This window comes from Jaculus jaculus, chromosome X (assembly GCF_020740685.1).
Source record: "Jaculus jaculus isolate mJacJac1 chromosome X, mJacJac1.mat.Y.cur, whole genome shotgun sequence".
Classification (NCBI taxonomy): domain Eukaryota; kingdom Metazoa; phylum Chordata; class Mammalia; order Rodentia; family Dipodidae; genus Jaculus; species Jaculus jaculus.
Genome location: NC_059125.1, coordinates 39,390,215 through 39,401,332, shown reverse-complemented (window position 1 = coordinate 39,401,332; position 11,118 = coordinate 39,390,215). Strand labels below are relative to the sequence as shown.

The window sequence follows — 11,118 nt, the reverse complement described above, 5'->3', positions numbered from 1 at the left end:
CATTCCTTCGTTCTACCTGGAAAGGCTTGTAAAAGGTCTCAACATTTTAGTTCTACCTTTCACGTGTAACTTTTGCACAGGGTATAACTTGTACAGCAGTCCAGCAGCAACCTATCTCCTTTCTAGTTGCAAGCACCTGATCCTTATCATTTGATTGATCTTCCATTATTCAGCATAAACCTTCATATTGGTAAAAATTAGCAATCCTCTATATCTGCTGAGTCATGCCATGTCTGAAGGCTAATGGCAGTTTCCAAGACAATAGGAATGCGTTCTGAATATATTTTTCATTTACATTCTCCACTATTTTTTTTTTTTTTTGGTCATGTGAATCTTGCCCCAAACCTTTGGCACATTAGGCCAGGAAACTTCTGCCATGTTAGCTGAGGTTCTATTGCTATGGTTTGAGTATGAAATGCCCCTTTACAAGCTCATATTTGTGAACATTTGGTCCTTAGCTGGTGATGCTGTTTGGGGAGATTGTTGAACCTGTAGGGCGGAGGTGTGACTGGTGGAGGTGGGTCATTGAAGGAAAGTCTTTGAGGTTTATGGTTAACCTCACTTCAAGCCACTCTGTTTCCAGACTGAACCATCTGCTCTGCCTTTCCCCCTATGATAGACTGCACCTCTGGAAGTAAGCAAAAATAAACCCTTCCTCCTTTCTTTTGCTTCTTATTTTGCTGCAGGAACAAGAAAAAGAACTAAAACACATGTACAGTATAATGCTGCATCCCATGCTGATCTTTTGTGCAGCAATTTCTAATTCAGGGTTTTAAATAGTCAACTTATTAGAACAATATACATTCTAAATATCTGAACTTAAATTATTTTTCCTTAAGTACCTGGAAATTAATCACTTAAAACAACCCACTGATGCTTAGTCATCAAAATGGAACTTATTAAAGTGTAATCACTTAGGTTTTTATTCCCAACATGCAGTGGAGAAAGTCTGGAAGAAAATAACTCTTTGGCTGGTTTTTAAAAAATATTTTCTTATTTATTTATTTATTTGAGAGAGAGATAGATAGATACAGAAATAGGTAGGTAGAGAGAAGAGAATGGATGCGCCAGGGCTTCCAGACCTGTAAACAAACTCTGGATGCATGTGCCCCCTTGTTCATCTGGCTTACGTGGGTTCTGGGGAATCAAACCAAGGTCCTTTGGCTTTGCAGGTAAGTGCCTTAACTGCTAAGCCATCTCCCCAGCCCTCTTTGGCTAGTTTTATTAATTAATTGGATAAGATTTCTTACATATACCAGGGACCCAAGGGTTGCAGCAGTAGTTACATTGTTAAAAAAAAAAAAGCAATGAGGAAGGCAAAGGAAAATTTTATCAGGTGTGGTGGCATATACCTTTAATCAGGAGGTGGAGATAGGAGGATCTCTGTGAGTTCGAGGCCAGTCAGAGACTACATAATGAATTACAGGTCAGCCTGGGATGAAATGACACCCTTCATCAAAACAAAAAATAAATAAGTAAATAAAGAAAGAAAAAATAAAAAGGAAAATATATAAAAGCTAACAAATTCCTTCCAGGTTGGTTTGAGATGGAAGTTAACTTCTGAGAAAAAGACAGCTTGGAAACTTTTTGAGGAAAAAGTGACTACATTTTTGGCAATAAATGAAATAAATGACTAGAAGTTATTTCAGGTTTGAGGGAAGGGGACTAGGTAATACTTTTGGTTTAATTAATAATCAGAAAAAGATAAGAGAACCCATTACTATAGGGGTCCATTGATACATTGAAGGATACTACTTTTCATGTAGGTAGTTTGGGGTTGAGCCTCCACAGTCCAAATGAAAATTTTTGGTTGAATTATTGCTATAATTTTTGCTGAAGGAAGATAATTCTACTACATGTCACTCTTTTCTTAAGTGCTTCCAATGAATTACCATAAATGTGAAAGTCACCTTTGACATTTACTGGAAAAACTGATATTTTTCTTTAACATTATGAGCCTTTCATCTGCCCACACAAGATGTTTTATTGCATCTTCAATGCAAGCCTAACTTGTTATTATCTTTTGCTTATTTATTTAAGTTATAAATGCCTGTTAAAATATCAACCAGCCTGAAAATATTGTTTTATTTAATAGTAGAGATGGAACATAAAGAAAATACATTATTTAGGCCTGTGCTAAATATGTTATTTTAAAAAATGTTATGACTGCATTTCTTATCATTTTTAATTAAAACATTTCAAATATATCATAGTAATTTAACAATACAAATTTGATCATACACAAAAGAAATCTACTTTTAATTACATTATAATTCAACAATACAAATTATTATCCTGAAGAAAATGTAGAGGAAATGACTGGCTAAAATGTGGTAAGTAGCAAATTGTGTATAATAAGCACACATATGGAAAAATTAAATTGCTACTAATGGAAAAACTGTAACCTAGAAAATGTCACTCTGTAATGGACTCTACAATTCTGGATGGATGCCCATGGCTTTACCATTTCCTAGGAAAGGCACCTTTTAACCTGTGGCATTAAGTATTCATTATACCCAGAGGTAGATGCAGGCTGTTGAAGGACTTTCTCTTCTCTTCTGTCAAATGACTGGGGGAAAAAAAAAAAACCCTTCAGTTTGGACACAGCAATTGTTGTATTTTAAGAATTTCATGATGCTTGTATGTGGCTGACTTCCTCATTGGTCTGAAAACTGTACTCTATGTACAGAATATATCATTTGACTTTCTCATTGGTCTTGGGGCATAGAAGCAGAACCTATAGATCCATTAGAAGCAGACTTCATGGTAAATGACTACTTATAAATTTGCATGGGTGATCATTTATTAAGGTAATAAGCATAGATTACACTTAATGGCTTAGATATTATGCATTTTAAGCACATTGTTTTATTTTTAGTTGAAGCAAATGTGTATGATAATTAATAAATCCAAATGTAATTCATGTTATGAATGAGAGTAAGAGAGAGAAAGAGATAGTTTATATCAAGTCAAGTAGTGTCTTATAGTGTCTCAGCACTCAATCAAAAGCTTTAGGAAAACATTACAATGACAAAGCAATATTGTACAGTAACTTATATCATGTATTGTTTGTTTATATCTTATTTTTAAGTCTTTTAACCATAAATTGTCTCATTGTGTTGCTAAAGAGCATTGTTTTCTTCTTGACAAGAATCACACATCAAAACTTTGGCTTCTGGAGCGTAGGTGAGTAATCTGTCAGCAGAGACACCATGACAGCCTGGGATGACAAGAAAGAGAAAAAGAAATAGATAAGCATTAGAAACAGTCTACCTTGGGACCTAAGTAAGGGAGATTAGATTTCAGTTTTGCAGACCTAAGTTAAAATGTGCCTTCCCAAGGAAATATTAAGGGAACACTTCTGAAGTGATATTTAAAAATACTTTATTTATTTATTCATTTATTTGAGAGAGAGAAAAATAGAGAGGCAGATAGAGAAAAAGAGAATGGGTGTGCTAGGGCCACCAGCCACTGCAAATGAACTCCAGATGCATGTACGCCCTTGAGCATCTGGTTTATGTGTGTCCTGGGGAATCGAACTGAGGTCCTTAGGCTTTGGAGGCAAACGCCTTAACAGCTAAGGCAATTCACCAGCCTGTAAGGTGATATATTTTACTTGAGCAAAGGAAGGTCCCAAGGGATATATGGATAAACAATATGCTTATATAGATCTTACTCTAGGTCAAGGAGTTGAAATGTGAAACAGTGGTTGCCATGGTTGGGTTTCCTAGTCATAAGTTAGAACATATGTACTGGCTGGTTTTAGAGAAAAATAATCACTCTTATCCCAGTTCCTCATGTTAACATGTGGTTTGGTCACTTACAACCTAGAGAATTTCAGAATAACTCAGATGTAAAGTAATAAAAACAAACCATTTTGACTAATGAATAATGCCAGCTATCTGAATTTATCTTTCTGGAAAGAAGTTAACTTTATAGAGAAAAACTTTTTGGACTTCCTGCCACAAATGATTACTTTTACTTTTACTGTTTCAAAACTCCATACTAGGAACAGTAAAAATAATGTGAGAAATAGCAGTAGTGAATATATTTTGAGTGCTTATTGGGTACAGGCAATATACTAGAATGTCTTATCACATGTCAGTCAACAATTATTTGCCAGCACTGAACTAGATACTTCAATGAACTAGAAAGAAATGTTCGGGCTGGAGAGATGGCTTAGCGGTTAAGCGCTTGCCTGTGAAGCCTAAGGACCCCGGTTCGAGGCTCGGTTTCCCAGGTCCCACGTTAGCCAGATGCACAAGGGGGCGCACGCGTCTGGAGTTCCTTTGCAGAGGCTGGAAGCCCTGGCGTGCCCATTCTCTCTCTTTCCCTCTGTCTTTCTCTCTGTGTCTGTAGCTCTCAAATAAATAAATAAATAATTTTAAAAAAAAGAAAGAAATGTTCATGCATTATCTAACTTAATGTAATGACATTATTTACAAATATCACTATTTACAAATGAGGAAATTAATCCTTGAAACAACAGATAATACAGAACTGTATTTGAATCTATTTTCTCTGACTCTACTCTTAAGAGGTAGTTTTATTACTCCAGTGATACACATCAACCAACCATACTAGACAAGTGTCCATAGGCTATAGCAGAAATGCAAGTATTGTACTGTAAAGATATTTCTTGACTATACTTATTTAACAGTTGCCTGTGTTTAGTACTGTATGTTCACCATGCTATTTTAATACTTTTCCTAATGTATGAAATAGTAAGAAATGTGAACTACAGTTATTTCAACAGAGGTAGTTATAAGGGAATGCAGAATCTTGTTTCAAGGGCCCTGGGTATCAGGCTGTGGGTCATTGTGTCTGTAGTTTTGTGGCTATAAAAGACACACAGTAAGCTGGAGAGATTGCTCAGTACTTTGCTTGCCTGTGAAACCTAATAACCTATTCCCCAGAACCTTCATAAAACCAAATGCACAAAACAATGTAGCACATGCATCTGGAGTTCATTTGAAGCAGCTTGAGGCCCTGGCATGCCCGTATTCATTCATTCATTTTCTCTCCCTCTCCTTGAAAGTAAAAGCAACATAGTGGTTTGGAACAATTTTGAGGGCTTGTATTGGGATTAGGTATGTGATATTCAGTAATGATTCAGTGTATCCCCCCTCTTTAAAGAAGTTCTTAGTGATGTTTAATGTCTTTTGATAAGGTAATCTATTTTTCCACCCAGAATGGACTTTATTGTTAGTAATGAAGATTCTGGCTAGTATAGCAATTAAGACTAGTTAAGTTACTCAATGTTAAAAAGTAGTGGAGCCAAAAAAATGTAGTGGGACTAAGTTATTACATATAAGTATTTAGTTTTAGAAAAAAAGATTCCCACTGGAATTGCAAAGCACATACTGGAAATTAATATTTCATAGAATTACAATAAAAAAACGTTGACTAATGGTTTTATTGAAGAAGGACAATAGTCTTTCTGGTAAAGTTTGCTATCAATTGTGGAAATATTTTTAAGCCCCCAAACAAAAATATATATTTAGCCAGCTCAAGCAGAGAGCTAAAATTATCTGGTCAAATTATCAAGAAAGGAATGACAGAGAAAAAGAGAGGAGGAAGGAAATAAGGTTTTTAAGTGCTTATTTTGTACCAGACACTGAAGTAGAGGTTTCTATAAACACAAATTAGAAAACCAGAAATATACAACTTCTAGTGGTTGACATAAAATGGTGGCTGGCTCTCATGGCAGTTCAAGTTTTGTTGAATGTGGGTACATTTGGAAGGAGATCTTTTTAATCTACTGAAATATATACTATGAATGCTAATGAGCAATCATGATCTCTTATAAACTTTTTAGACAAAATAGATCCCACATAATCAATGAATGTAATTGTATTATCTAACATAGTATTTACCAAAAAAGCATGAACTGGCAATTTGGAGCCATATGAAGAGTTCCTTGTTCCTCCATTCTCATTTTCTTACCATAATTGTCCATTTCCTGTTTTCTGCTTCTGGGAACACTAATGATCGTGGAGAATAAAATACTTCATCATCCACTTCTTCTGGTTTTCTGGGTAAGCAGTGTAAAAATGTCCAGTCAGGGGCAGCAGCTTTAGCAATCTAAAGAGATGGGAATAAGATCATATTTTGACTATTGTGCATGACAATCAGACATCTCTTCTTCAGTATTTATAAGCACATATGGTTCGGGGTAAGAATTCAATACAAAAGGAACACATATGGTTCGGGGTAAGAATTCAATACAAAGGAGAGACCAAGGGCAGAGTGAAGTTTTTGTCAAGATACCAATGATAAATATATGCAATTATTTCAACTTATAGAATTTTATAGTTGATTTATTAAACTTGGGAGATCAATCACTTCAAATTATACCAGTAGTTAGTTTTCTAACATTATACCCAGGGGGACAGCAGACTTTTCAGCAACCCCCCCCAGTATAATATGTGGTAAATAGCAAAATTCATCAATTATATTTCAATATATAAAGAAGTTGTTTACATATGACAGTATGATACTTTAAGCTTATCTACAAATGAGTTTTAGCATTTGAAGCATACTTTGTCATAAATATAAACACTTTTGAAGGAAGCATTGAGGTAAGAGTACATCCAGCATGATTATGAGCACTATGCACTAGATATTTCATTCAGAATGCAAATGTCACAGCAGTCTCAACTTTCTCCAATAGATAATTCCTAAAGGAACATTTTCTCATTCATTTTTGTTGTTCAACTGAAAATTAAAAACTATATTGCTTCACATTTTTGTCTCAAAATTATTGTCTTTTTACCCAAATTTCATTTCACCCCCATGTTAAGAACAATTGACTTTTTAGTATTAAAAATACTATTAACATGAAATGGAAATGAAGTAACATTTATAACAGTCAGGCATCAGTAAAATGACTATTCTTCAATTCTAAAGTGAGCTAGAATATCACCCATGGCAAGCATGAGATAAGCAATAGGTAATTTAAAATATCACAAAAAAGTATTAGAAACATACATGGCAAGAGTTTAGGCATCATATATAAAAGTTCCTCTAGTGAATGATTAAAAAGGAAAAAAAAAGAAGCAGCTAAGGTAAAACAATTTAAAGAGAAAGAAATGGAAATAGCCAATAGATATGAAAAGATGTTTAACTTCATAAACAATAAGGCAAATACAATTTTTAAAAATCACAAAATAACTTTTTGGCTCAAATGTAAAAAAGGTAAAATGTAAGTAACAAAATAGTTGTGGGGGGGGTGGAGAAAACTCAGTTGGTGAAGTGTTTGTCCTGTGAGTATGAGGACCTGAGTTTGTTCCTCAGTGCACACATAAAAATGCCAAGTGTGGTAACATACACCTGTGATCCCAGCACTTGGGAACTAGAGACAACAGATCTCTGAAGCTCAGTGGTCAGGTAATCTAGCCTTATTGATGAACTACAGGCCAATGAGAAATGCTGTCTCAAAACAAGGTGGATGGTAATTCTTATGATAACATCTAAAGTTGTTCTCTAGGCCCATACATACATGAAAATCTCTGCATATGTACCTGCACACACATGTGCACCCACATGCATATGAACATGCATAAACACATGCATAGACATCATGCACACATGCAAAACTAAATAAATAATAGAGTGTGTGTGGAGAAAGAACTATAATATATAGCTATAGGAATATAAAAATTGTTCATCTGTTTTGGGTAGACATCACTCATATTTCATAAGTATATAACAGATAACCTTAAAATTCATTTTTTAGAAATTTATGCTCCAGTAATACTCACACAAAGAAATATGAATAAGGCTGTTCATTGTTGCATTGTTTGAATTTTGAAGTTTTGGAAATAACTTAATTTATCGGTAAGAAACATTATAGACAAACTATTGTCCATTTATACTTAGGGATTCTGTGTGCAGTTACTAAAATGACTGAAAAATATCTAAGTGAATGGATTAAAATATCTATGACTTGTCAAATAAAAAAGCACATGAAATCAATATGCTTAAAATGTCAGTTGTGAAGAATCAAGAGTGTACACATAAACATACATTATGTAAATATACAGAAAAGGTCTGCAAAGATACACATTAAATTATTAAAGAGGTGCTTCATCTGGAAATGATCGCCGTTACAAGGGTAGGGCAAAGACATTTTCACTTTTTGTTTTCCAAACTACCATTCTATTTGACATGTAATGAGAAGGAACTTGTATTTATGTATAACATTATTAGTAGATTATTTTTATACTTGACTAATCACTTCCTCCACCCAGATTAGTTGGTATGTTGACCAAACCTTAGTGTACATCTTTCTTTCAGGGTATGCTTCTAAAACAGTGGTTTTCAAAGTGTGGTCCTAAAGCAGCAGCTTTACATCACCTGGGAACTAGGCAGAAATTCAAATTCTTAAGTGTTACTCATGACCCACTAAATTAGAACCCTGGATGTGAGATCCAGACAGCTGTGTATTAATACCATGTTCAGGAGCTGCTAATGACAGTTCATGATTGAGGTACAGCTGAGGGTTGTAGCTCAATGGTAAAGCCCTTGCCTAGTGTGATGACTAAGTTCTGTTGTCAACTTGATCTGGTTAGGAATCCACAGACATTCCTCTTGGGCAGGTCTTTGAGGTTGCTTCCAGGAAGGATTGACCAAAGGAGGAAGTCCTTCCTCCAGAGTGAACCTTCACCCCAGAATGGGTGACCCTCCCAGCAGTTGGCTTTATATAAGGAAACCCTGAGAGGAAGGAGCCCCTTCCTCCTACCTGGCAGTTGGTGCTACTTGCTGGTGAGTGCCTTAACTTGAATATGCATCTATCTTGTTCAGCTATCCCTCCTCAGTGTTGAAACCAAATTTCCTCAGCTTTCCAGTTTGGCCTGTCAATCAGTAGATCTCCAGGAAGCCTTTAGGCCTTCAGAGCTGGACTGAGACTTCTGAGGCATCCAGCCACTGAGCAGCTACTAGATTCCTTCACTCTCAAGCCTGCAGACTGCTGTTGACACCTTAAGCTAATCCAATAAATTCCCCCTTTTTATTTATTTTTTATTTATTTGACAGAGAAAGAGGGAGAGAGAGAGAGAGGGAGGAAGGGAGAGAGAGAGAGAGAGAAAGCACCAGGGCATCCAATCACTGCCAACAAACTCCAGACCTGTGTGCCCCATTGTGCATCTGGCTCATGAGGGTCCTGGGGAATCAAACCTGGGTCCTTTGACTTTGCAGGCAAATGTCTTAGCTGCTAAGCTATCCCTCCAGCCCAAATTTTTCCTTTTTAATACATTTCATTCTATGGGTTCTGTTCCCATATAGAACCCTGACTAATACACCTAGCATGCTTAAGGTCCCGAGTCTCATGCCCAGTACTGCCAGAAATAAATAAAGACACACTGCTGCTTTGAATGAGAATCACCTAGAAGTCCCTGGGCAAAGTTAGCGAAACTATAGTGGATTTAGTGGTCCTTATAACATGGTAGTAAGGACTAGTCTGGCATGCACAGTTATAATTTACTGTTGGGAAAGATATCAGAAGAAACTTCATGCATATAAAGTAATCTAATGGCTCTGCATTTACACAAGAGTAAATCATTTTGATACCTCTACTACTGTCAGAGGGAAAGCTTCCCTCTGCTCTCTGTGTTTCAATTATTTTTCCAAAAGGACATGGATAATCATTGGATGTAGTGAGTCCTGTATAGGATGTGAAAGGTAAGACTACTTTCCCTAAAGTGATTCTGGCCTTTATGAATGGAATTAATGAACATTCAGAGAGGCATAAATTTGTACCTTCATTGTAACCTGGTAACCGTGAAAAGCCTGCAGCCGTTTTTTCTTCTCCTCTTCTTGTCCCATGCTGATCCAAGTGTCAGTAATTAATACATTGCCTCCATGTGCTGCTTCCAATGGATCATTTGTCAGTGACAGTCTGGTACTATTCTAGCACATAGAAGCATGAGAGTTAACAACTTCGTTTGATAGAGAAAGGTAATTTAGTTTTACATAAAGGGAGCATACCTCCTTGGCATACTGTTCTGCCAGCTTGATTACACTAGGATCTGGCTCATAACCCTACAAGGAAAAAATTGTTATGTAGTTAATTGCATTACATATATTTTCTTATTCATACACTATGTTTGTTTTCTTTTCTTTTCTTTTCTTTTCTGCGGGGGGATAGTCCCTCTTGGCTCTGTGTGGTACATGCCTATAAATCCCAGCACTAGAGTTGTTGAGGCAGGAGGATAATGAGCTTGAGGCTATTCATGGGGAAATTGAAGCCACTTTGGGCTACATAGTGAGATTCTGTCTCAAAACTAAACAAAACCACCAAATAGTCCTTCTCTTCTTCCCTTTTAAAAATATGTAACCCAGCCAGGCATGATGGTACATGCCTTTATTCCCAGCACATGGGAGGCAGAGGTATGAGGATTGCTGTGAGTTCAAGGCCACCCAGAGACTACATAGTGAATTGGCATTCACTATGGTCAAAAAAGTTTAAAAATATGTAACCCAAACATGTTCAGTGGAGTTGATTTTTTATGACTAAGTTTTCCAACTTTCATGGTGAATTTTTGAATTTATAAAGGCAGCTAATTGCTTCATCTTTGTTTTATTATCTCTGCCTTATCCCATAAAGAAGACCACAGCATAAGATGCTTTCTAGCTTTCTGGGGCCACTCTTCTTGTTCCTTTAATAGCATAATAGGATTATACACAAAAGTGTAGAGACTAATAATACATTTTTGTCTAAGCCTTTCCACACGCTGTTCTTTTTTGTCTAAAATGCTTTCCCCTACCCATTGCAGAGATAATGCTTTCAGGTGTCAGTTTGAATGATTACTTCCCAGAAAAGCTCTCTATAACCACCTAGTTAAATACTAATGGACACCCTCTTACTTAGTAGGGAGCTTGCTTTGAAATGGTATTTACACAATAAGCACACTGTGTCCCTAGGAGCATTTTGTATTTGTTTAGAATGGGTTGATGAGGTAAACAAAGTACTTAAAAGGATGCACTTACATTTAGGATTGTAGAAGCACACATTTTATATCCTAGAAGTCTTGCTTGCTCTTCCTAGCCCCAGCTTTAAGTGAGGGGACATTCAGAGAGCAGATAAAGTAGATGGAGCTATTCCATATGTCCACATGA

The 11,118-nt window shown here is 36.1% G+C and overlaps 1 protein-coding gene across 1 annotated transcript in view; it reads right to left on the bottom strand.

Moving 5' to 3' along the window:
- Nucleotides 1-3,160: 3,160 nt before the first annotated feature.
- Otc (ornithine transcarbamylase) overlaps nt 3,161-11,118 on the bottom strand; it is a 75,879-nt gene continuing 67,921 nt past the window's right edge. The window contains exons 7-10 of the mRNA XM_004665738.2: nt 9,988-10,041; nt 9,760-9,909; nt 5,947-6,084; nt 3,161-3,220 (exon numbers count right to left, since the gene is read on the bottom strand). Coding sequence (XP_004665795.1) covers nt 3,161-3,220; nt 5,947-6,084; nt 9,760-9,909; nt 9,988-10,041 — 402 coding nt within the window. The remainder of the gene's footprint in view (nt 3,221-5,946; nt 6,085-9,759; nt 9,910-9,987; nt 10,042-11,118) is intronic.